Here is a 26377-nt window from a genome sequence, read left to right as displayed (position 1 = left end):
TACTTAAAAATCATACAATGTGATTTTCTGGATTTTTGTTTTAGATTCCGTCTCTCACAGTTGAAGTATACCTATGATAAAAATTACAGACCTCTACATGCTTTGTAAGTAGGAAACACTGCCGATTTTGCAGGTTATCAAATACTTGTTCTCCCCACTGTATATAGAAGTTGAAGTCGGAAGTTTGCATACACTTAGGTTGTCGTCATTAAAACTCGTTTTTCAACCACTCCACAAATTTCTTGTTAACAAACTATAGTTTTGGCAGGTTTGTTAGGACATCTACTTTGTGCATGACACAAGTAATTTTTCCAAAATTGTTCACAGACAGATTATTTCACTTATAATTCACTGTATCACAATTCCAGTGGGTCAGACCTTTACATACACTAAGTTGACTGTGCCTTTAAACAGCTTGGAAAATTCCAGAAAATGGTTTCATGCCTTTAGAAGCTTCTGATAGGCTAATTGACATAATTTGAGTCAATTGGAGGGGTACCTGTGGCTGTATTTCAAGGCCTACCTTCAAACTCAGTGCCTCTTTGTTTGACATCATGGGAAAATCAAAAGAAATCAGCCAAGACCTCAGAAAGAAAATTGTAGACCTCCACAAGTCTGGTTCATCCTTGGGAGCAATTTCCAAACGCCTGAAGGTACCACGTTCATCTGTACAAACAATAGTATGCAAGTATAAACACCATGGGACCACGCAGCCGTCATACCGCTCAGGAAGGAGACGCGTTCTGTCTCCTAGAAATGAACATACTTTGGTCCGAAAAGTGCAAATCAATCCCAGAACAACAGCAAAAGACCTTGTGAAGATGCTGGAGGAAACGGGTATCCACAGTAAAACGAGTCCTATATCGACATAACCTGAAAGGCCGCTCAGCAAGGAAGAAGCCACTGCTCCAAAACCGCCATAAAAAAGCCAGACTATGGTTTGCAACTGCACATGGGGACAAAGATCGTACTTTTTGGAGAAATGTCCTCTGGTCCGATATTTTTTTTAAAATAGAACTGTTTGGCCATAATGACCAGGGTTGCAAAGAAAAATCCATATCCCAGACTGGCCAATGAAAAGAAAAGATTAAGATGGGCAAAAGAACACAGACACTGGACAGAGGAACTCTGCCTAGAAGGCCAGCATCCCGGAGTCGCCTCTTCACTGTTGACGTTGAGACTGGTGTTTTGCGGGTACTATTTAATGAAGCTGCCAGTTGAGGACTTGTGAGGCATCTGTTTCTCAAACTAGACACTCTAATGTACTTGTCCTCTTGCTCAGTTGTGTACCCACTCCTCTTTCTATTCTGGTTAGCGCCAGTTTGCGCTGTTCTGTGAAGGGAGTAGTACACAGCGTTGTACGAGATCTTCAGTTTCTTGGCAATTTCTCGCATGGAATAGCCTTCATTTCTCAGAACAAGAATAGACCGACGAGTTTCAGAAGAAAGTGCTTTGTTTCTGGCCATTTTGAGCCTGTAATCGAACCCACATGCTGACGCTCCAGATACTCAACTAGTCTGAAGAAGGCCAGTTCTATTGCTTCTTTAATCAGGACAACAGTTTTCAGCTGAGCTAACATAATTGCAAAAGGGTTTTCTAATGATCAATTAGCCTTTTAAAATGATAAACTTGTATTAGCTAACACAACATGCCATTGGAACACAGGAGTGATGGTTGCTGACAATGGGCCTCTGTACGCCTATGTAGATATTCCATTAAGAATCTGCCGTTTCCAGCTACAATAGTCATTTACAACATGAACAATGTCTACACTGTATTTCTGATCAACTTGATGTTATTTTAATGGACAACATTTTTGCTTTTCTTTCAAAAACAAGGACATTTCTAAGTGACCCCAAACTGTTGAACTGTAGTGTATGTGTATACATATATACATGTGTATGTATATGTGTGTATAGTAAAAATATGTCTGTGTGTACCAGTAAAAAGTTTGGGCGCGCCTACTCATTCAAGGGTTTTTCTTTCTACATTGTAGAATAATAGTGAAGATATCAAAACTATTAAATAACACTTATGGAATCATGTAGTAAACAAAAAAGTGTTAAACAAATCAAATATATTTTAGATTCCTCAAAGTAGCCACCCTTTGCCTTGATGACAGCTTTGCACACTCTTGGCATTCTCTCAACCAGCTTCATGAGGAATCCTTTTCCAACTGTCTTGAAGCAGTTCCCACATATGCTGAGCACTTGTTGGCTGCTTTTCCTTCACTCTGTAGTCCAACTCATCCCAAACCATCTCAATTGGGTTGAGGTCGTGTGATTGTGGAGGCCAGGTCATCTGATGCAGCACTCCATCACTCTCCTTGGTCAAATAGCCTTTACACAGCCTGGAGGTGTGTTATGGGTTATTGTCCTGTTGAAAAAGAAATGATAGTCCCACTAAGCGCAAACCAGATGGGATGGCGTATCGCTGCAGAATGCTGTGGTAGCCATGCTGGTTAAGTGTGCCTTGAATTCTAAATAAATGACAGTGTCACCAGCAAAGCACCCCCACACCATTACACCTCCTCCTCCATGCTTCAAGGTGGGATCCACACATGCAGAGATCATCCATTCACCTTCTCTGCATCTCACAAAGATACAGCAGTTGGAACTAAAAATCTAAACTTTGGACACATCAGACCGAAGGACAGATTTCCACCGGACTAATGTCCATTGCTCGTGTTTCTTTGCCCAATCAAGTCTCTTCTTCTTATTGTTGTCCTTTAGTAGAGGTTTATTTGCTTCAATTCGACCATGAAGGCCTGATTCACGCAGTCTCCTCTGAACAGTTGATGTTGAGATGTGTCTGTTACTTGAATAATGTTATGAATTTATTTGGGCTGCAATCTGAGGTGAAGTTAACTCTTATGAACTTATCCTCTGCAGCAGAGGTAACTCTGAGTCTTCCTTTCCTGTGGCGGTCCTCATGAGAGCCAGTTTCATCATAACGCTTGATGGTTTTTGCGACTGCACTTGAAGAAACTTTCAAAGTTCTTGAACTTTTCCGTATTGACTGACCTTCATGTCTTAAAGTAATGATGGACTGTGATTTCTCTTTGCGTATTTGAACTATTCTTGCGATAATATGGACTTGGTCTTTTACCAAATAGGGCTATCATCTGTATACCACCCCTACCTTGTCACAACACAACTGATTGGCTCAAATTCATTAAGAAGGAAAGAAATTCCACATATTTAATTTTAACAAGGCACACCTGTTAATTGAACTGCAATTCAGGTGACTACCTCATGAAGCAGGTTGAGAGAATGCCAAGAGTTTGCAAAGCTGTCATCAAGGCAAAGGGTAGCTACTTTGAAGAATCTCAAATATAAAATATATTTGATTTGTTTAAACACTTTTTTTGATTACTACATGATTCCATATGTGTTATTTCATAGATTTGATGTCTTCATTATTATTGTACAATGTAGAAAATATATATATATATTTTATCCTTGAATGAGTAGGTGTGTCCAAACTGTTGACTGGTACTGTATATATAAAAACACAGGGAAACGTGGCACTGCTTTTTGACTGTACTGGGTCTTTAACAAAAAACAAGACTTTTTGTAATTTGCGTCGGAGCAATGGTGTGTTAAAGTGCAAACATGCAGAAGATTTTGAGTAATATTGAAATAATTAAAGCGTAACATTTCCCCTCAATGATGCTGATTTATCCACTGGTGCTGATTGGAATTATATATTGATTGGTGAAGACAAGCATTGGGAGGGTTGGCAGTGCCACGATAGCATAGCCTAAAAACTGCCTTGGGGCTCTGTCCTACTTCTGCTGGCATCAAATTTTCTTGTACAGTGTCTCCAGTGTGAAGCATGTAGCTTTTAGAATAATACTGTTTTTTTGTGAATATTAAAACATACAATCTACCTTCACTGAAGCCGGTTAACATTTACATTACATTGTCATCTAACAGACTCCAATCCAGAGCGACCCACCGGAACAACCATGGTCAAGCGCCCCGACCAAGTACACGTTGACAGATCTGCCACCAAGTAAAAACAGGGACCCGAACCAGCGATCTATCGGCCACTGTTTTAATGTTTATATACACTGACTGGCTTTATCCTTCTATGAAATGACATATCATCCATATACATATACAGCCTTGTCTCAAAAAATGTTGGTTTTATTGACAAACACTTATCAGAACAAAAATATATGTACATAAGTAGGCAAGCAAAAATGTACAGTCTTACACAAAAACATTACATGTGAGTAATAGACAATCCATTTTTCTACTGGTGCATTATTTTAATTAAGGGGAATCTAAATGTTAAAACTGTCCATAAATAATGTTATATAAAACACTAATCAAAACCCACTGTTCTCTTTACAGACCAACATTGACCCATGTGTGCAGAGAGAAGGTCCCATTAACATGAGACACAGAGAGACATCCAGAATACCAGGTAATGACGGGGTGGGTCGGGGAGGCTGGGGTGCTTCACATTGTCTCCATTCTTCATTTGACCTATTATTATTTCTTCAGGGGCCCTGACATTTTGCGTAGGCCCTTCATCCGATAAAGCAGCCCATTGATAAAGTCCTGAAAGGGAGGAAGAGAATGAGTTAACACTACCCGTACTAGCAGTTGACAGTTAAACTCTTCTGAGACTGTTTGAGCAGTGGACCATTGAATTGCAAGTATTTCTTTATAGAGAGTAAATGTACACTAAGTGGAATTTGATGTTTCGTTTTTTCGGTACATGACTAAGGCTATAGTAGTTGGTGGTTGTGTCTCACCTCTTTTGGCTTCTCACATTCCTGCAGTAACTCCTGTAAATGCACAGAAACAAACATGGCCTCAGTAACTGAAGTGGACATTGCTCTTTCACGTCTAACATTGCGAAAGGACACCAACTGGGGTCAAGCGCTTGTAAAGCAATTACCCTACTTTGTTAAATATGCCCTGGTGTATGTGTGAAGTATAAACAAGGGCATAGCTGAAGTGTAAGTATTGCCTTGTACTGTGACCAACAAAATGGCTTCTGAAGAGATGTTAATTTTCCATGGCTTGCTATCTGTTAGACAAGGCTTAGCATTTGTGAAGGTATAGCTTACAGTGAAACCTTGGCTGGAAAATGTCTATGTTCTCCCTGTTTGTGTCTCTTAATGAGCTTGTTTTATATGGCTCAAAAGTTACTGTGATAACTCTTATCTCATCTTTTATAACTATACTGTAAAACGTTATTGTTGTTTTCTTTGTTGACCAAATGTGTATTTTTTTTTGGGGGGGGGGGGGGGGGGGGGTTACAGGTACATTATACATTTCAAATTATACATTTATGAAACATGTACCTGTAGGCTGCCACTCAAAAGAAAGTCAACAGCAAGAAATACATACAGCTGAAGTGATAATACATTCAGTATAAACAGGAAAACAAAACAAAAAAGAAGTGGGCTTCCAACCTTCCATCCCATTACCCCAACCCCACCAAGCCAACAAGTCTCCATCCAATCCCCCCCCCACCCCCAACTCATGGAAACCATGTTTCCCACCCCCCTAGCAACTAGGGTTGCACATTATATATATATTTATTATTTGTATGTGTTGGGATTTATGGATTGTTTATTTGTATGTTTTGGGCTTTAGCTGAGATTATTCTTTACAGAGTCAAGTATATTTGTCCAGGCTTCAATTGTTCCTTGACCAGCATCATTCATTCTCACTGTTGATAATTATGTTATAACTTCTAATAGTAACTGTATCCACTGGCGCATTGGGAAAGAGTGAGGTGATGCCATCTAAGAGCCAACATGTTTTTTTGCGGTGGTGCTGCCGACCAGCATTACTTGTCTTTGATTGATTGAGAGATTCAAGGAGCTATCATCGTTAAGTAACATAATATATGTAAAGCATTGAATATTTACATTCATGCACTTCTAAACTAATTTTCCATAATTGCCCCAGAAGCATTTAACTGCAGGAAACTCCCATATCATATGGAGAAATGTGCCTACCTGATTTAGGGGACACGGTGAACAGTAGGGAGTTGGGGCCAATTTCATCGTAAAATGTTTCCTTGATGTTAAATACAGTCTGTGAGCAATCTTAAAATGTATAAATTGATGGTTTAAATTAAGGGATTCCAAGGTCATATTTTTCCATAATCTGTTCCAGTTAATGGTTTGTTCAGATTCAATTAGATCTGTGGATCATACTTTTTTAATGGCTAGCTCAGAATATGAGCTTTCCAAAAGTTGTTCATACAGTGCATTCGGAAAGTATTTAGACCACTTGACGTTTTCCACATTTTGTTACGTTACAGACTTATTCTAAAATTGATGAAATAGTTTTTCCCCTCATCAATCTACACACAATACCCCATAATGACAAAACAAAAACAGGTTTTTCGAAAATTTTGCAAATATCACATTTACATAAGTATTCAGACCCTTTACATTGCTGAAGCACCTTTGGGAGCGATTACAGCCTCGGGTCTTCTTGGGTATAACGCTACAAGCTTTGCACACCTGTATATGAGGACTTTCTCCCATTCTTCTCTGCAGATCCTCTCAAGCTCTGTCAGGTTGGATGGGGAGCGTTGCTGCACAGCTATTTTCATGTCTCTCCAGAGATGTTCGATCAGGTTCAAGTCCGGGCTCTGGCTGGGCCACTCAAGGACATTGAGACTTGTCCCGAAGCCACTCCTGCGTTGTCTTGGTTGTGTGCTTAGGGTAGTTATCTTGTTGTAAGGTGAACCTTCGCCCCAGTCTGAGGTCTTGAGTGCTCTGGAGCAGGTTTTCATCAAGGATCTCTCTGTACATTGCTATGTTCAGCTTTCCCTCAAACCTGACTAGTCGCAAAGTCGCTGCTGCTGAAAAACATCCCCACCGCATGATGCTGCCACCACCATGCTTCACTGTAGGAATGGTGCCAGGTTTCCTCCAGATGTGACGCTTGGCATTCAGGCTAAAGACTTCAATCTTGGTTTCATCGGACCAGGGAATTTGGTTTCTCATAGTCTGAGAGTCCTTTAGGTGCCTCTTGGCAAACTCCAAATGGGCTGTCATGTGCCTTTTACTGAGGAATGGCTTCCGTCTGGCCACTCTACCATAAAGGCCCTGATTGGTGGAGTACCGCAGAGATGGCTGTCCTGGAAGGTTCTCCCATCTCCACAGAGGAACTCTGGAGCGCTGTCAGAGTGACCACCGGGGTGTTGGTCTCTGACCAAGGCCCTTCTCCCCTGATTGCTCAGTTTGGCCGGGCGGCCAGCTCTAGGAATAGTCTTGGTGGTTCCAAACTTCTTCCATTTAGGATTGATGGAGGCCACTGTGTTCTTGGGGACCTTCAATGCTGCAGAAATGTTTTGGTACCCTTCCCTAGATCTGTGCCTTGGCACAATCCTGTCTCGGAGCTCTACGGACAATTCCTTCAACCTGATGGCTTGGTTTTTGCTCTGACATGCACTGTCAACTGTGGGACCTTATATAGACAGGTGTGTGCCTTTCCAAATCATGTCCGATCAATTGAACTTACCACAGGTGGACTCCAATCAAGCCCTAGAAATATCTCAAGGAAGATCAATGGAAACAGGATGCACCTGAGCTCGATTTCGAGTCTCATAGCAAAGGGTCTGAATAGTTATGTAAATAAGGTATTTCTGTTTTTTATTTTTAATACATTTGCAAAAAATTCTGAATACCTGTTTTCACTTTGTCAATAATAAGTATTGTGTGTAGATTGATGAGGATTTTTTTTATTTAATCGATTTCAAATTAAGGCTGTAACGTAACAAAATGTGGAAAAGTCAAGGGGTCTGAATACTTTCCGAATGCACTGTGTATTATAGAGATCAGTCCTTTCGGGAGCCCAGATAATTTATTTACAAATCCCATCATTGGATGTTTCGGTAGTTCGATTTTCCAAGGGACTCCATAAGTTAGCATAGAATGATTTGTCTGGTAATGTGTATGTATCTTTCAAATCTTGGAATGTTCTCAAACCATTACTGTCCATGATATCGGCAAGGGTACAGATTCCACATTTGGACTATTGGGGGGACGCAAAAGGCCGCACTCCAGATCGCAAGGCATTCTTGTGAAATATGGAGTATGCGCATGCTATTTTGTTTGTACATTTTGTGGCAAATACAAATTGTGTGAGCAATAATAGGACCAAAGTGCAGTTTAAATTGTTTCAGGGATATATCAGTGAAGACCACCTCTTCCAGGGCAATAGGAGACACCATATTTTGCATCATACTAAGCCAGGGGGCAGAAGAATCATGTCTAAACCAATTTAGGTTTGAGCCAAATGCTAGTGCCTGAAAATACAATTAAAACGTTTGGTATGGATAGTCCTCCTACGTCTTTCCCTCTTTGTACGTTTGTTAATTTGATCCGGGATCGTTTATCTTGCCATATACATTTTGAAAACACACAATAATTTTATCCCAATAGCCAGAAGGGGGAGCCATGTGAAGCATTGAACTACAGAAATTCAGCCGTGGCAATATATTCATTTTAGCAATAGATATTCTGCCGGTTAAGGCAACTGGGATATTATTCCATCTACTGAGGTCGGATTGAATTGATTTTAAGCGTTCTGTTAAAGTTTATGGCAAAGGTTTTATCTAAGGAAGGCAATATATCTACTCCCAAATATTTAAAATGGTAAACGATTAGGATTTCATAAGTAGAGAAACTCATCCATCGGGGTCTTGAGAGGCAGTAGGGCTGATTTGGTTAGATTCATTTTATATCTTGAGGTTAAGCTGAATGTATCTTTGATCTTCAATACATTTGGGAGTGATTGAGATATATTGTCTAGGTATAGTAAAAAAAAATAGATGAAGTGATCAGTAGATTTGAGGGAAATTGGTATTATTTCCTCGATTGAAGAATTGCCTGGCAAATGGGTTCCATGCAAAGGCGAAATTGGATCACTTTGTCTGCTCCTTTTAGTGATTCTGAACGGAGCAGAGCAGGTATTGCCCGTTATAACATTGTTTTGACAGTATTATACAATAAAACTAACAGTATAGTACCTTATTAATTATTTACAGTAAATTGCCATACATGGCAATTCACTCTGGGTGATTTTATGCGTAAACAGTAAATGATACCGTTTATTCCAAAGAAACTTTAATTTAACAGTACATTACTGTAACCGCACATCATTGTGGGATTGGCAAGCTTCCGACCTACCTCACTTCACTGTTAAAAGAAAATATGAGACACCAAACCCATTCAAGACAGATTTACCTAGATTGGTATATACTAGTGGAACCTTGAAAGTTAACCATTTAACTCTTGAGGTTCCATTAGTACATACCGATCTAGGTAGATCCACCTTCAGTTTTAGTGCCCCCCATTTTTGGAATAGCCTACAAAACTCCCTAGATCTTGACTCTCTGGTGTCTCTAGGGCAGTTTAGGACTTTAATGTTGAGTATATTTTTTGATAATTGCAACTGTTTGGATTGAATGTAAATAATTGTTTTTGTGGTGTTTGAAGCTATAGTGTTGATTCTGTAAGTTTATTTTAATGTATCATTTTTTATTTATTGTATTGTTGTCCTTGGGGCACCATTGTAAATGAGACCCTGGTCTCAGTGGGTTCCGCTGAATAAAAAAAGAAAACAAAGAAAGTGATATAAAATACCAAAATGTTGTATTTTTCCACTTGCACTTCTAGAGGTTTAACAAAAGCTTCTTCAACACTGTAATTCATCGATATGCTGTAATATGTGAACAAATTACCTAGCCAACCTGCTTGCACCAATCCTTGCAGTAAAATACAAACCTCATCTACCCTCAATTAATTTAATGAATTAATTAATGCAATTATTAACAGTAATGCAGTGCACTATTGTTTTTGCAGTAACTTACAGGCCTGAAAGTTACCGTAATAACAAAGGTAAAAAAGATTACAGTAACTGTATTGGACACCGTAAAATATGGTATGGTAACATACTGTACTTTTTTTTATGGCTTTAACCTGACCTCCTCTCAGGACATCCTGCCAGTACTCACATGCAGTCTGGATCTCTGCTCCGTGTCAGATAGCTCCAGCAGCTCATCTATGTCAATCTCTAACTCTGTGATCTCCTCCTTCTGGACAGAGAGAGAGAAGGAGAGAAAGAATGTGGTCAGAGACACAGGGACGTTGTTCTTTTACCAGCCATGCAAACATAGATGAACTGGGACTGGGACTCCCTGCCACCTTAAATATGCCTTTACCATTGTTTAAATATGCCTTTACCATTGTTTAAATATGCCTTTACCATTGTTTAAATATGCCTTTACCATTCAGTGTTTGAACATATTTCACTTAACCGTACCAAAGAAAATTAGTCTCAGAGTATCAAGTCTAAAATGCATTGCTGATGCATCAAGCATGATGTACCACTAGAACAATAATGTATGTCTAACCTCAAAATATAAACGCAACATGTAAAGTGTTGGTCCCATGTTTCATGAGCTGAAATAAAAGATCACAGAAATGTTCCATACACACAAAAAGCTTATTTCTCTCAAATGTTGTGCACAAATTCATTTACATCCCTGTTAGTGAGCATTTCTCCTTGGCCAAGATAATCCATCCACTTGACAGGTGTGGCATATCAAGAAGCTGATTAAACCCCATGATCATTGCACAGGTACAACTTGTGCTGGGAACAATAAAAAGCCACTTTAAAATGTTTTGTCACACAACACAATGCCACAGATGTCTGAAGTGTTGAGGGAGCATGTAATTGGCATGCTGACTGCAGGAATGTCCTACAGAGCTGTTGCCAGAGAATTGAATGTTCATTTCTCTAGCATAAGCCACCTCCAACTTCGTTTTAGAGAATTTGGCAATACGTCCAAAAGGCCTCACAACTGCAGACCACGTGTAACCACGCCAGCCCAGGGCCTTCACATCCGGCATTTTATCTGCGGGATTGTCTGAGACCAAACTGTGGGTTTGCACAACCAAAGAATTTCTGCACAAACTGTCAGAAACCATCTGCAGTTCAGCAAATGCTCACCTTTGATGGCCACTGGCAATCTGGAGAAGTGTGCTCTTCACGGATAAATCCCGGTTTCAACTCTACCTGGCAGATGGCGTTGTGTGAGCGAGTGGATTGCTTATGTCAACGTTGTGAACAGAGTGCCCCATGGTGGCAGTGGGGTTATGTTATGGGCAGGCATAAGCTACAGACAACAAACACAATGCATTTTATCGATGGAAATTTGAATGCACAGAGATACCGTGACGAGATCCTGAGGCCCATTGCCGTGCCATTCATCCACCGCCATCACCTCGTTTCAGCATGATAATGCACGGCCCCATGTCGCAAGGATCTGTACACAATTCCTGTAATCTGAAAATGTCCCAGTTCTTTCATGGCCTGCATACTCACCAGACTTATCACCCATTGAACATGTTTGGGATGCTCTGGATCGACGTGTACGACAGCGTGTTCTATTTCCCGCCAATATCCAGCAACTTCGCACAGCCATTGATGAGGAGTGGGACAACAACCTGATCAACTCTATGCGAAGGAGATGTGTCTCGCTGCATGAGGCAAATGGTGGCCAGACCAGATGCTGACTGGTTTTCTGATCCACACCCCTACTTTTTTTTAAGGTATATCTGTATTCCCAGTCAAGTGAAACCCATAGATTAGGGACTAATGAATTTACATATTCTGACCAGGGGCAGGAGGAAAGGCAACTTCCATCTGATTTCATGGATGATTTACCCAGCTGGCATTTTGCTCAACCATTAGAGTAAGAATTCCTCTGTTTTAATTTTTTTATATGATATTAGCAGTGTTTCTGCTTCCTTATTCTGGGCTAATTTCTTTATATGGCAAATATCCTGTGCAGATTAGTCTAGACCTAGGGGAAATATTCTGGGTGTGTTTAAGAATAACCCCTTACTGTGTAATATGTGGTCATTTATTGTAAACTGACACTTACCTGGAAATCTAATTATCTAATGAATTTAGTAGACTGTGTTAACATATTTCAAATGAATCCAATTAACTCCAATGTCAGTTACAGCCCCAATGTCACGTCCTGACCATAGAGAGCCTTTATTTTCTATGGTGGAGTAGGTCAGGGCGTGACTGGGGGGTGTTCTAGTTTATTATTTTCTATGTGGGGTTTTAGGTTTATTTTCTATATTGGTGAATTGTATGGTTCCCAATTAGAGGCAGCTGGTAATCGTTGTCTCTAATTGGGGATCATATTTAAGTAGCGTTTGTTCCCACCTGTGTTTGTGGGATATTGAATTTTGTGTTTTGAGTTAATGCACGTAGCATCTCGTTAGTCACGGTTCGTAGTTTATTGTTTTGTTAGCTAAGTTTCACTTTATAATAAATATGTGGAACTCTACATCCGCTGCGCCTTGGTCCGTCTATACACACAAACGTGACACCCAAGATATAGATGAGTGTCTGCCATCTTTGAGAAACATTGCAAAACCACATCCACACCAAAATGACTCCGCTAATCTAAAACAAATACTAAGGTAATAGTAATCAATCTATATACTGGCTGATATTGCCCTTTGAATACCATTTACTGACAGGATACGATGATGGATCACTTGTGGCCATGGAAGACTGAGCTGGGAAATATCTGGAGTCAGCAGGTGTAGTTTTAGATTTGACAAGCCCTTAAAAAGAGAATTTTCCAGTTGGAGGTTTAATGGCAGGTCTGTTGAAGATGGCAGATTTCTGGATGAGGAGAGAGCTAATCAATGAGACTAGTGCCGAGTGGCGGAACGGAAGAGATCAACAGCCCAGTCCAGAGTCCCCTGTGTGTCCCTCTGATTGATAAATGATGCCAGATCTGACTGTTTGGGATTCTGCATATTGGCATTATTCCACGGGAGCAGGGCCCTGCTTGGCTGTGCTGGGCCAGCAAACCACTGATCCAGTGATCCTCTCTCTGCCTGACTCTGGCTTAAGACTGCAGGGCAATGCACAGCACCACAGAATATCAATGAAAGTTTTTTTTAATTCAGTGGGAGAACAAGTGTATGCATTTGTTATTGTCATGAGAAAGCCTTTGTAACCTTTTGTAGTAGCTCTTCAATGTTTGTGTGGGGTTGAATGCTTTTCATTTGTGTGATTTAATTTAATTTAAAAGAATATGTATCGGGGACTGCAAATGTCTCGACAGCACTTTTGAAGTTAGGGAAACTAGTCCGACATTAAAATGAATGTTGGCATTCGTTTTTTTAACACATGAATATGAAAGTGGTTCTTTAGACGAGCATCATTTTTTAAACTGCAATATGGATTAAAACTGCAATCTTAATTAACCATTTTATGTTGAGGGATTTTGTTAGGATAAGATGCTTCTGTATCCAAGGGACCAGTTGTATCATGCCAGCAGAGCCTAAAACTACATTGCCTTTAGGTAGAGTTCAATTGAAATTTGATTGGAATTTGTGGTTCATAACCATTTATATTCAACATTGACATGACAAGACAGAAATCATATCATAGCAGCCAACTGCTGAGGTATTGTATATTGATGCAATTACAATAAGTACATGGTGATTATGCAGTATGATAGAGAAGCTACATTCTCCACTTTGCTTGGATCCCTAAAACACTCTGACCACATAACAAACCGATGTTCCTAATCCAATTAGTCTTATTATATTGAACAAAAATATAAACGCAACATGTAAAGTGTTGGTCCCATGTTTCATGAGATGAAATTAAAGTTTCCAGCAGTTTTCCATATGGACAAAAAGCTTATTTCTCTCACATTTTGTGCACACATTTGTTTACATCCCCGTTAGGGAGCATTTCGCCTTTACCAAGATAATCCATCCACCTGACAGGTGTGGCATATCAAGAAGCTGATTAAACAGCATGATCATTACACTGGTGAACCTTGTGCTGGGGACAATTAGAAGGCCACTCTAAAATGTGCAGTTTTGTCACACAACACAATGCCACAGATGTCTCAAGTTTTGAGGGAGCGTGCAATTGGCATGGGGATTGCAGAAATTTACACCAGAGCTTTTGCCAGAGAATTAAATATTCATTTCTGTACCATAAGCCACCAACGTCGTTTTAGAGAATTTGGCAGTACATTCAACCACAGACCACGTGTAACCAAGCCAGCCTAGGACCTCCACAGCCGGCTTCTTCACCTGCGGGATCGTCTAAGACCACCACCCGGGCAGCTGATGAAACTGTGGGTTTGCACAACTGAAGAGTTTCTGCACAAATTGTCAGAAACCGTCTCAGGGAAGCTCATCTGTGTGCTCGTCGTCCTCACCAGGGTCTTGACCTGACTGCAGATTGGCATCGTAACCGACTTCAGTGGGCCAATGCTTACCTTCGATGGTCACTGGCACGCTGGAGAAGTGTACTCTTCACGGATGAATCCTGGTTTCAAATATACCTGGCAGATGGCAGGCAGCGTGCATGGTGTCGTGTGGTTTGCTGATGTCAATGTTATGACCAAATGGTGGTCACACCAAATACTGACTAGTTTTCTGATCAATGCCCCTACTTTTTTTATGTATATGTGACCAACAGATGCATATATGTATTCCCAGTCTTCAAAATCCATAGATTAGGGCCTATTGAATTCATTTCAATTGGCTGATTTATGAACTGTAACTCAGGAAAATCTTTGAAATTGTTGCGTGCTGCGTTTATATTCTTCTTCAGTGTAGTTGATACTAATCAGAGACGTAAAGGAAACCTTTCCCACAAAACCATGTTGTTTTGAAAAGAGGCTGACGTGAAAGTCCGACAAGACTGATTGGCGTCTAAATTCATTACTCATGGCATTTTTTTCGTGTAAGAGGCTCGAGCTGTCGACCAATCAAAACATACCATAACAGAGGGGTCACGGGTCATACGCATGACATTTATCTGAGATCATCTGCATTGTGAGGAGGCTAATCGCTGTAACAAGTTAGAGGCATCACGCATTTAGTACTGTATCCATTGAAACAAGAGCCATATTGCTTTACATTTGTAAATTAATAATTACATTTACATTTTAGTAATTTAGCAGATGCTCTTATCCCTTTACAGGAGCTATTAGGCTTAAGTGCCTTGCTCAAGGGCACATCAACAGATAATGACATAACTGCAGTCTGAAGTATATTTCTATTGAGTAAGGATATTTTCTGTTCATTTTGAAGTTTTTCCTACTCTTAAATTAGTGTTATTTCACACCTCTACGATTTGAGACTATTTTCCTAAAAGGTGTGAAGTCATCAACGTGATCCAGTGCCACTGCCACTCAATACCCAACCAATATGCTACTTGTATAAATTAGAGATGTCACTAAATAATTCAGCTCTTGACACAGGGGGCTGACCACTAAATACTTCCACACGGAAGAGTCAGAGTATCCAACCAAAGCCTAACCTGCATTCCCCTGAGTTCATGCAAAATTCATCCCTTTAGCCAACACACATGGACCAACCATGTCTCCTCCGGCCACACCAATGGGCGGTGTCTACCAAACAACTTATCCTTCTCAGATAGACTAGAGTTTGTCTAGTCACCACTGAAATCTGACATTAAGCACCTCAAATCCTATAAAGAGATAGGCCATACTCAGGGCAGGAGTTTTTTCTTGACTGCGTGACCTGTCCAGGAAACCCTGCTTGCCCTAGTCATACTGTTTTAGCCATACAGGAGTACAAACCCACAAAGACTGTACCTACCAGACAACAAGCCTGTTTCATATGGCAGGCCCCATAACCACAATAACAAAGGAGTTAGCTACTACTGCTACTGTATCTGTTATCATTCCATCAATCATGCAGGGATCCCATTACGTGCAACATCCTTCAGTCATAAAGGGCCTTCTCTCTCAGGGATTCCCGCAGACAAATTAGTACAGTCAAGAACTCAAACACAATAACATTAGTGTACTGTCTACTATTAGCGTACTGATGACATGTCCTGAGTAGCTTAGTTGGTAGAGCAATGCGCTTGCAACGCTGGGGTTGTGGGTTTGATTCCCACGGGAGACCAGAATGAAAATGTATGCACTCACTACTGTGAGTGTCTGCTAAATGACTAAAATGTAAAATATCTGCTGTACATAATTCTCATGATAATAGTATGACAATAATATCAAACCCTATGCAAATTATAAATAGTTCTGGAACCATTTCTAACTCGCTTCTGCTCGCCTGAGTTAGAATACCTCATGGTAAATAGCTGTAGTCCACACTATTTACCACCACAAATCGATGCTGGCACTTAGGTCGCACTCAACGAGCCGTATAGGGCCTTAATAGAGTACAACAGTATGAGTCATAATACCCATAAAACCTAGCGGTCAAACAGGGAAATCGTTCGTTTTTCATTTTTCCACCATTCATTTTTCCCCATAGGGGATTTTAGAAACACTTAAAATAAGAGCTGTGTTTTGTGTAGGCTTACCCTGGCCTGATGTTTTGATAACATTGTAAATCTCTCTAGGACAAGGTGATTTTTATCAATATATTCACCTGTATTTACCCCACAAAAATGTAATACTAATTAGCTGCTAATATGGCTATCATAAAGAATGACAAATGCCATGGTGATCTGGACGAAACTGCCGAATCGAGGCAAAGGTAAGAATCTCTGGATTAGCTATCGAATGTTAGCTAAATGTAGTAATTAATAAATTGCCTACATTTCTTTTAATGGCCAATTTTGTGAACTGTGAACTGTGAACTGACTTGTGCAATACCTGTTAGCAAAGGTGTCAGCTAGCGATGACGTGCAGGAGCTTGCATGATGTCTACTTTGATTCTAATTAGCATTTTCAAATCTGAGAGAAAATAGAGCTGAATATGTTGAATAAAAGTCCCCTTGTACGAGAGAGATTTACATGGTTATCAAACGTCACGTCAGGGTAAGCCTACATGAAACACTTATTTAAAGTTTTCCAAAATTCCCTATGGAAAACTTTATTGGTGGAAAAATTATTGGAACCATTTCCCTGTTTGACCACTAGGTTTTATGGGTATTACGACACCTCGACTGTGGGGCTCTATGGCGCCATAGGCAAACAAGAACATTCTCAGTCAGAGGCAATGCTCCTAGTGGCCGGTGATTTTAATGCAGGAAAACTGAAATCTGTCTTACCTAATTTCTATCAGCATTTCACCTCTGCAACTAAAGGCAAAAAAAACCTCTATATCACCTTTACTCCACACACAGAAATGCATACAAAGCTCTCCCTCGCCCTAAAGTTGGCAAATCTGACCTTAACTCTGTCTTCCTGCTTACAAGCAAAAACTCAAACAGGAAGTACCAGTGACGCGCTCAATATGGAAGTTCTCCGATGAAGCGGATGCTAAGCAACAGGAGTGTTTCGCTAGCACAGACTGGAATATGTTCTGGGATTCATCCGATAGCATTGAGGAGTTTACCACATCAATCACCGGCTTCATTAATAAGTGCATCGACGAAGTCGTCCACACAGTGAAAGTACAGTGCATTCGGAAATTATTCAGACCCCTTGACTTTTCCCACATTTTGTTACATTACATCCTTATTCTCATCACCCGTATCAATCTACACACAATACACCATAATGACAAAGCAAAAACAGGTTTTTAGAAATTTTTGCAAATTCCTAAAAAATAAACAACAGAAATACCTTATTTACATAAGACTTCAGACCCTTTGCTATGAGATTCAAAATTGAGCTCAGGTGCATACTGTTTCCATTGATCTTCCTTGAGATGTTTCTACAACTTTATTGGAGTCCACCTGTGGTAAATTCAATTGATTGGACATGATTTGGAAAGGCACACACCGGTCTATATAAAGTCCCACAGTTGACAGTGCATGTCAGAGCAAAAACCACGCCATGACGTCGAAGGTATTGTCCGTAGAGCTCCAAGACAGGATTGTGTCGAAGCACAGATCTGGGAAGGGTACAGAAAAATGTCTACAGCATTGAAGGTCCCCAAGAACACAGTGGCCTCCATCATTCTTAAATGGAAGAAGTTTGGAACCACCAAGACTCTTCCTAGAGCTGCCCACCCGGCCAAACTGAACAATAGGGGGAGGAGGGCCTTGGTCAGGGAGGTGACCAAGAACCTGATGGTCACTCTGACAGAGCTCCAGAGTTCCTCTGTGGAGATGGGAGAACCTTCCAGAAGAACAACCATCTCTGCAGCACTCCACCAATCAGGCTTTATGGTAGAGTGGCAAGACGGAAGCCATTCCTCAGTAAAAGGCACATGACAGCCAGCTTGGAGTTTGCGAAAAGGCACCTAAAGACTATCAGACCACGAGAAACAAGATTCTCTGGTCTGATGAAACCAAGATTGAACTCTTTAGCCTGAATGCCAAACATCACTTCTGGATGCATCATAATGTGGGGATGTTTTTCAGCGGCAGAGAATGGGAGACTAGTCGGGATCAAGGGAAAGATGAACAGAGCAAAGTACATAGAGACCCAAATAGCCCTTACACAGCCTGGAGGTGTGTTGGGTCATTGTCCTGTTGAAAAACAAATGATAGTCCCACTAAGCCCAAACCAGATGGGATGGCGTATCGCTGCAGAATGCTGTGGTAGCCATGTTGGTTAAGTGTGCCTTGAATTCTAAATAAATCACAGACAGTGTCACCAGAAAAGCACCCTCCCACCATAACATCCTCCTTCTCTATGCTTTACGGTGGGAAATACACATGCGGAGATCATCCCTTCACCCACACCGCGTCTCACAAAGACACGGCAGTTGGAACCAAAAATATCAAATTTGGACATCAGACCAAAGGACAAATTTCCACCGGTCTAATGTCCATTGCTCTTGTTTCTTGGCCCAAGCAAGTCTCTTATTATTATTGGTGTCCTTTAGAAGTGGTTTCTTTGCAGCAATTCGACCATGAAGGCCTGATTCACACAATCTCCTCTGAACAGTTGATGTTGAGATGTGTCTATTACTCTATGAAGCATTTATTTTGGCTGCAATTTCTGAGGCTGATAACTCTAATGAACTTATCCTCTGCAGCAGAGGTAACTCTGGGTCTTCCATTCCTTTGGAAATGTTCCGTACTGACTGACCTTCATGTCTTAACCCTTGTGTTGTCTTAAGGGTAAAACATGACCCACCACTATGTTTAACAGCAGAGAAAACCCCCTAAATGATATTTTTTCAACTTGAAATTTGATTACTTTTCCTAGAGTGACCCCAACATTCGAAAAAGTGAAACATCACCTTTGTTCATATTTCCATGAAAGCTGTACTCCACCAGTTTACAAAGATTGTCTTAGGGTCATTTTTGACTGAGCAGTTATAAAGATATGGACTGAGGGGGCACAATGTGTGACAATTTCTTCACCTCTTATGAACTCAGCCAGCAGCTCCTGAAGAGGAAGCTCACCATGGTCGGGATAGTTAGAAAGAACAAGCCTGAGCTCCCCCCTGCACTCCTCACAACAAGGGGGAGAGGCCTTCTCATCAAAGTTTGCCTTCACCCCCACCACCACTCTAGTTTCTTACCTCCCAAAGAGGAACAAGAATGTGGTCCTCCTGAGCACACTGCACAAAATGGCTGAGATCAGTGATCGTGAGGACAAGAAGCCAGCCATCATCCTGGACTACAACCACAACAAAGGAGGCATGGACAACCTGGACAAGGTGATTGGAACTTACAGCTGCAGGAGGATGACTGCCTGCTGGCCCCTGGTCATCTTCCATAACATCATTGATGTGTCCTCATACAATGCCTTCGTGATATGGCACAAGATCAACCCTACCTGGATGCCTGATAAGCGGAACAAGAGGAGGGTGTTCCTGGAGCAGCTGGGAAAGGCACTTGTTACCCCACACATTCAAAGAAGGGAGCACCTCCCCCGCACAGCAGCCTCTGCAGCGCTGGTGACAGCTGTTCAGAGTGCTGAATCTTGTCCTGATCCACCTGAGGCTGCAGCTGGGGCAGGCAAGAGGAGGATATGCCAATTCTGCCCCCCAAAGAAGGGCTGTAAAACAAATACTATGTGCTGCACATGTGAGAAATACATCTGCAAAGTCCATGCACACACACTTGCATACTGTCCCACATGTGCTAATTAGAGTTGATTGATTCATGTTTTTCACGTTTTGTTTTGTATCTATTATCTTATTTTGTTCTTATTTATTGTTGTTGTTTATACACCTTGTGGGTGGGGGCAATGGTTCAACAAACGGGAGAAGACTAGTATTTTGTAGTTGAATTCCTCATTGTACAGTATACAGTATAAGAATATATCACTATGTTGCCAAAAAAGTTAGACTGTTATTGTTTCCCTTCAATAAAATGCATTCAAAACTACTTTCTGCACATTTCTGCTACTTTCTTAGGCTATACAAGTGCTATCTCTTGCTAAAAAATGTATGTTTACACCTATGCAGTACCTTTAGCAATAATAATAATAATAATAGACCTCTGCTTTAGTAAAGAAAACAATTATGACAGGTGTGTTCAAATAAAAACGAGTGGTGTCCACAGATTTAAATGCAGTCTTTCTGCATTGTGAAGAGGGAAAACCCAGATATTCACAAAGTTTGTGATGAATGACAGGTTGTTTCTTCATGCAAAATAGATTTGGGGTTTAAAATTCAATTAAGCTGCTTTATTTTAGGGGTTTAGTGAAGGAGTATCACTTTTTACCCTTAGGACAAGGGGAGTATACAGAATGTTAAGACTACACAAGGCTTCAAGTAATTATGGACGGTCGTTTCTCTTTGCTTATTTGAGCTGTTCTTGCCATGACATGGACTTGGTCTTTTACCAAATAGGGCTATCTTCTGTATACCACCCCCACTTTGTCACAACACAACTGATTGGCTCAAATGCATTAAGAAGGAAAGAATTTCCACAAATGAACTTTTAAGAAGGCACACCTGGTAATTGAAATGCATTCCAGGTGACTACCTCATGAAGTTGGTTGAGAGAATGCCAAGAGTATGCAAAGCTGTCATTGAGGCAAAGGGTGGCTATTTGAATAATCTCAAATATAAAATATATTTTGATTTGTATAACACTTTTTTGGTTACTACATGATTCCATATGTGTTATTTTATAGTTTTGATGTCTTCACTATTATTCTACAATGTAGAAAATAGTACAAATAAAGAAAAACCTTTGAATGAGTAGGTGTTCTAAAGCTTTTGACTGGTACTGTACATATCCCAAGAAGCTATGGATTACGGGCAACATCCGCACTAAGCTAAAGGCTAGAGCTGCCGCTTTCAAGGAGCGGGCCGTTATACCGTGCCGATTTTAGCATGTAAATCTTGGTGGGGGAAACTCCCCCAATTTTTTGCATATCAGCAAAACCAATACACAACGCAACACAATAAACAATACAGGAATTGCACTATAACGGTGCCCACAAACTGTTAGGAACTACATAAAGCCATCCCAATTTTTCTTTTCAGCACCATGGAGTGAATCCTTACCACTAATATACCTAGCTATCAGCGAAGCGTTGTCTGGCAGCGAAACAGTTCATTCAGCCTCATTTACTGCCCTTTAAAAAAAAATGCTGATATGGCTGACTTGCTTAAATAAATGTTGTTTCTACTGACAATTGAGATGTACAAACTATGGCATAAGGGAACGATGAGCGGATAAGAGGCAATCCATAATTTCGATTAAGACAATGAGCGAGATAAGACGGATGTAGTCAATATAACTATGTATTCAGCACTTTTGAAATGTACAGCGACAGAATTCAGAACATGGACGTTCTTACAGTATTCTCCCTGTACACCAAGTCAGAACCGTAGGATAAATAAAGGGATTATATAAGCAGACAATGAAAGCTCTTACAATATTTGATGGTGACATTTCTCTAAAACAGGCTATAGGCTACATGTGCACCACCAAGTCAGAACAGTAGGCTATTATGAGGGGGAAAGGGACCAAACTATTAGGTCGAGGCACATGGGCTACTAATAGCTTACTACACAACATACACTTAATATTACTTTCTTAGCTACAGTATACATATCTCGCTGGCATATTGCATCATTTATGCAGCAGCATATAATACATTTTTGGACTCACCTTATTGTGCTGTGCTCTTTTGAACAAGGTGGCGCTGTGGTCCTTCTTGTGGGCAAATTTTGTCATCAAACTTTGTCATCAAAGTCTGGCATTCTTTGGATTTATGGTGCTTTCAAGACAACCGGGAATTTGAAAATAAAACGGTTGAATCATGCTGTCAGTGATCTTCAGGTCGGAGCTTTAGAAAGAGGCCTGAGTTCTCAGCTTGGAATTCCGAGTTGGATGACTGTTCAAAACGTATTTTCCCAGTCGGAGCTCGTTTTTTTCTGAGTTCCCAGTTATCTTGAACTCACAAGTCTGAGATTTTACAGTTGTATTGAACGCGGCAGAAGTCATGCTGGATTGACAGCATGGCCAATGTATTCAATCTTTTCTGGCCCATGGTGTTGCATGTGGGTGTTTATCCTTTTAAGCTTAGAAAAGAGACCCTTAAACCCAGACTTGGACCACACACCCTCTCCACTGAATAGCAGGCTAGTGATTGCTTTGTTAAATTTGCAATTTCCAACTTGTTGTCTAATGTTTATGTCCAATGGTCGATGAGCACTGAAACGTTTTATGTATAATTTCTCTTTATGACAAGGATTGAAAAGGATTTGCCAGTAAATTGTCAACTTAATTTATGATGATGACTGCTTGTCTAGCTTGCTAGCTAAGGTTTTGAAAGTATGATGTTGACATGATCAGTCCAATCAAAGCTACGGTAGATGTAACGTGATTTGACGTAATTTTATCTGTGGCCAAGGACCTTGGGCCTTCATGGATGAGCACTTCTAATGTAAATCTACAATATGGCAGCACCCAAGGGGCTTGAATTTCTTAGCTCTCCCTGTAGATTTTGCAGTGACGTAGTGTCCCCATGAGTGACAGAACACTTATCCAATCACAGCGCAACTAGAGAACATTGCCAACCCTTACGCCCTGTATTTTCCGCTGGTTGCCCCACCACCACAGAAAGCACTGACCTAAACTGAAACACCTGCATTTTGGAGCTGCCTTACTCAAGAAAGCAAAAAAGATCCGATGTTTATATGCGGCATTATTAACAAAAATGTTTGTTTTTTCATTGTTTGCAAACTGATATATGACATGTATTTATGCTAAAATAACATGCACAACAGGCAACAGATGGGGTTCTGCCCTGAATGACGGGTCACCACTGCGCTTATAAGAAATCCCGCAATGACCTCCGACGAACCATAAAACAGGCAAAGCGTAAATACAGGACTAAGATCAAATCCTACCTGTTGTTTAAGAAGCATGTGACAAATAAAATGTGATTTGATTTAAACATATTTATTTGATTTGATTTTGAAGCAGCAGGCAAGACTGACCTAGCATAATTTGTAAAGCAGCATAGAGATTCTTCTTTAACCATAATCCTCTATTATTTTTTCTGAGATTCAGGCATCATTTCAACCCACCGCCTTTCAGGGATCTTTGCATATATTACCAGAGAAATAAGCAGTTAATGGGATCGGCAAATATTTGCGCTGCTGAGTGGAATATATTTAGGAGACAGGTTTAATGCAATCCTTACAAAACGCCAGCCATTGCCTGTTCTGAGGGAAATGTGGAGTATGAGCCGAGACGAGACGTTGGGTGTCTGTCTGCCACCAGACTGGCTGTAATGAATGTCTCTCCCTCCCATCTCAGTGTGTAGAATGGAATCTGGTTGAACCTGATGCCCTGGCCGAACGGCCCGTCACTGCCCTCTCTGACTATGCACTTTGGATGCATGTACCTGGATAGGTGTTGCCACTGAGGATATGCTGCTGTCTGTGTTCATTTGGACCTGATCATAAACTCAACAGGTCACTACATTAACCTGAATCCTGTCCTCTTACCTCAATGTTATAGCTAGGAACCTGAGTTTTTCAAGACTACATGACCTGACTGGGAAACCTCCTAGCCCTACATATACAGATGTAGGATCTTAATTTGAGCCAGTTTGCTACAGCAGGAAAATAATCCTGCAGCAACAGGAAATGTGAATTATTATGTGTATTATAATTAATTGACTTTTTTTGTAGGTGTTGATACATTTTTTGTTAGGACAAATTAATTAAAGTGAACATTACAAACTTTAGAAGCCTTTTTAAACCTGGAATACACTACAAGTTTGCATTTCCTGCTACGCAGGAACATTATCAGCAGCAAAAGAGGGATCAAATTACGATCCTACATCTGTAGCTATTTTCAGGAACTTTAATGAGGACACCCCTCACACGTGATGCTCTCTCATGCCCTGCAGCATCAGTATGCCATATGCAGTGTTTCTTGGCAGTGGAGAATAATTGAAGTGCGTGAAGACATCCCTCTGACTCCTCTGTGCCGTTCCTCTTCACGTGGGAGCCAGTCTTCTGTTGCCATGGCATCCCCAGAGACTTCCCAGCAAATCGATGCAGCCTCTGATTATAATTGGATTTCCCCCCACCAAATTGCAGTGCAGTGATGACACGGGGGGGGGGGTCCTACGATCTCCACACAGGGATCCCACTCCCTAATCTTGGAATCAATTATGCTAATGCCCAGTCCCTCCATTTGTGGTGTGCAATCCTGGCCGTAAGCAGTTCTGCAGACAACCTCCCTGCCGAGATCTAAGCAGTAAACCTCTCAAGTTCTTAGAAGTCTCAGACTGCAAACTGACCAGAGACAACAGGGATTTGCTGCCCTGTCTGAACCAGTGTCACAGAAGGGAGTAGATTCTCATCTTCTGAGGACAGATGCTGCGTGCCACTATAGTACTGTCTGTGTATAAGGGTTTATAATAAGGAAAGGGGTGATTGTATTAGCCAATTAATATATTTATGTTAGATAGATAATGTTGTGTTACTCTGGAATGCGGTATGTATGTCCATACAGTGATACAGATTTTCAGAAAGGATATAAATAATGTAATATGATGTATAGTCATCCTGATATGATGGTCAGATAATGTGTATCTACAAGGCTGATAATGCAGTAATAAATCTACCCACACAGACCCTGGGACCTAACTGTGCCAGCAGCAGCCGTGCACGACCTACCTCATAGTCGAAGAGCAGGTGCAGCTGATTGTCGATCCACTCCTCAATATCCAGCCTCCTCTGCAGGTCCTTGCGGTTGTATTTGACGGTCAGCTTGCCCAGTTTGCGATGCGTAGGCTCCTCTTTTTTATCTGCGGACTGGAACATCACCCTGGACTGGGTGACTGGCTCCGACGCCATGCCTGCCATGGCCTCGGGTAAAACAGCTGAGGAAACACACAGCTGTCTCTCTTTCTTTCTATCTCTCCCTCTGTCTCTGGTGCTCTCACTCCCACCCTCTCTCTTGCTGTCTTTCTTGTGTGCTCACTCTTTTTCTTCTTCTCTGGCTCTAGCGCTCCTATATATCTATCTTGCTTGCTCCGTCTGTCTATGTGCACTCGTCTCTCTCTCCCTCTCTCTCCCTCCCCCTCCCTCCCTCGCACACTCGCTGCCTGTGGAGGATGGTAATAAAATATGCCTCTGTGTGTGTGTGTGTGTGTGTGTGTGTGTGTGTGTGTGTGTGTGTGTGTGTGTGTGTGTGTGTGTGTGTGTGTGTGTGTGTGTGTGTGTGTGTGTGTGTGTGTGTGTGTGTGTGTGTGTGTGTGTGTGTCTAGGTGTGCTATCCTTCTCTCTCAGGTACGAGTGCATAGGTCAATTACGGAGTGATAAAAACTGAGAAAGGGATGAGGGCAACCAAAGATCGGAGTATTGCAGTGGTTAGCAATACATTTATTTTACAATTTTGTCATCCAGAAAAAGATCCATGTCCCAAATTCTAACATGTGGGTTTCTAACAATGTGGGTTTCCAATTTTCCAATGTGCCCTAATCAGGAGTTTACTCAGTGCTTGACTGAGTAAAGAGCTTACCAGAGCTGAGTACCGGCACCTAAAATGTTCTACTGCTTGAGGTCCTGCACCTCTTATAGAATACTGTATAAGCTCAAAAGTATTGTGGAACTCCTGCACTTAAATATAAACGGTACCGGCACCCAAAATGAGTACCAGAACCTACTGTATTTCAGTAAAGTCAAGCACTGAGTTTACTGTATTACTCTGTGGCTTATCATCTCTACATCACAGCATGTGGAAACTCTTGCCATCTCTGTTCATCCACACTTATCAGAATAACTGCTTTTCCCTGACAGGTGATCCAGACTTCCTCCAGTGTTCATTAGATCCCTTCCACGTCATTTATAACAGCTATTATCAGGTGTACGTTTAATAAGCCTTGAAGCCAAATTGGCATCCTCAGTTACACCTCCATCAATAATGGATAAAAGAGAGAGCAGATAAATGCTGTGAACAATCACTCAGAGGGTAAAACCTGTGATAAAGACTCTGAACTAACCCAT

At 41.0% G+C, this 26377-nt stretch overlaps 1 protein-coding gene across 1 annotated transcript; it reads right to left on the bottom strand.

Moving 5' to 3' along the window:
* Nucleotides 1-4502: 4502 nt before the first annotated feature.
* Nucleotides 4503-25234, bottom strand: LOC120023806 (protein phosphatase 1 regulatory subunit 14B-like). The gene is made up of 4 exons (XM_038967919.1): nucleotides 25046-25234; nucleotides 10003-10083; nucleotides 4769-4801; nucleotides 4503-4571 (listed from the first exon to the last, which is right to left on the bottom strand). Exons 1-4 carry the CDS (start codon nucleotides 25232-25234, stop codon nucleotides 4503-4505), a joined length of 372 nt encoding a protein of 123 aa, XP_038823847.1.
* Between the last annotated feature and the right edge of the window lie 1143 nt (nucleotides 25235-26377).

This window comes from Salvelinus namaycush, chromosome 28 (assembly GCF_016432855.1).
Source record: "Salvelinus namaycush isolate Seneca chromosome 28, SaNama_1.0, whole genome shotgun sequence".
NCBI classification, from domain to species: domain Eukaryota; kingdom Metazoa; phylum Chordata; class Actinopteri; order Salmoniformes; family Salmonidae; genus Salvelinus; species Salvelinus namaycush.
Note: the sequence above shows the minus strand (reverse complement) of the source record. Positions and strands in the feature narration are given on the sequence as shown.

What these genes read in the sequence shown, in the direction of transcription:
- LOC120023806 (XM_038967919.1), bottom strand. Translation starts at nt 25,234, where the DNA reads ATGGCAGGCATGGCGTCGGAGCCAGTCACCCAGTCCAGGGTGATGTTC. An exon ending in ACCTGCTCTTCGACTATGAG is followed by an intron (nt 10,084 to 25,045) that starts GTAGGTCGTGCA and finishes CTCTCTGTCCAG; the next exon opens with AAGGAGGAGATCACAGAGTT. An exon ending in AATGTGAGAAGCCAAAAGAG is followed by an intron (nt 4,572 to 4,768) that starts GTGAGACACAAC and finishes CCTCCCTTTCAG; the next exon opens with GACTTTATCAATGGGCTGCT.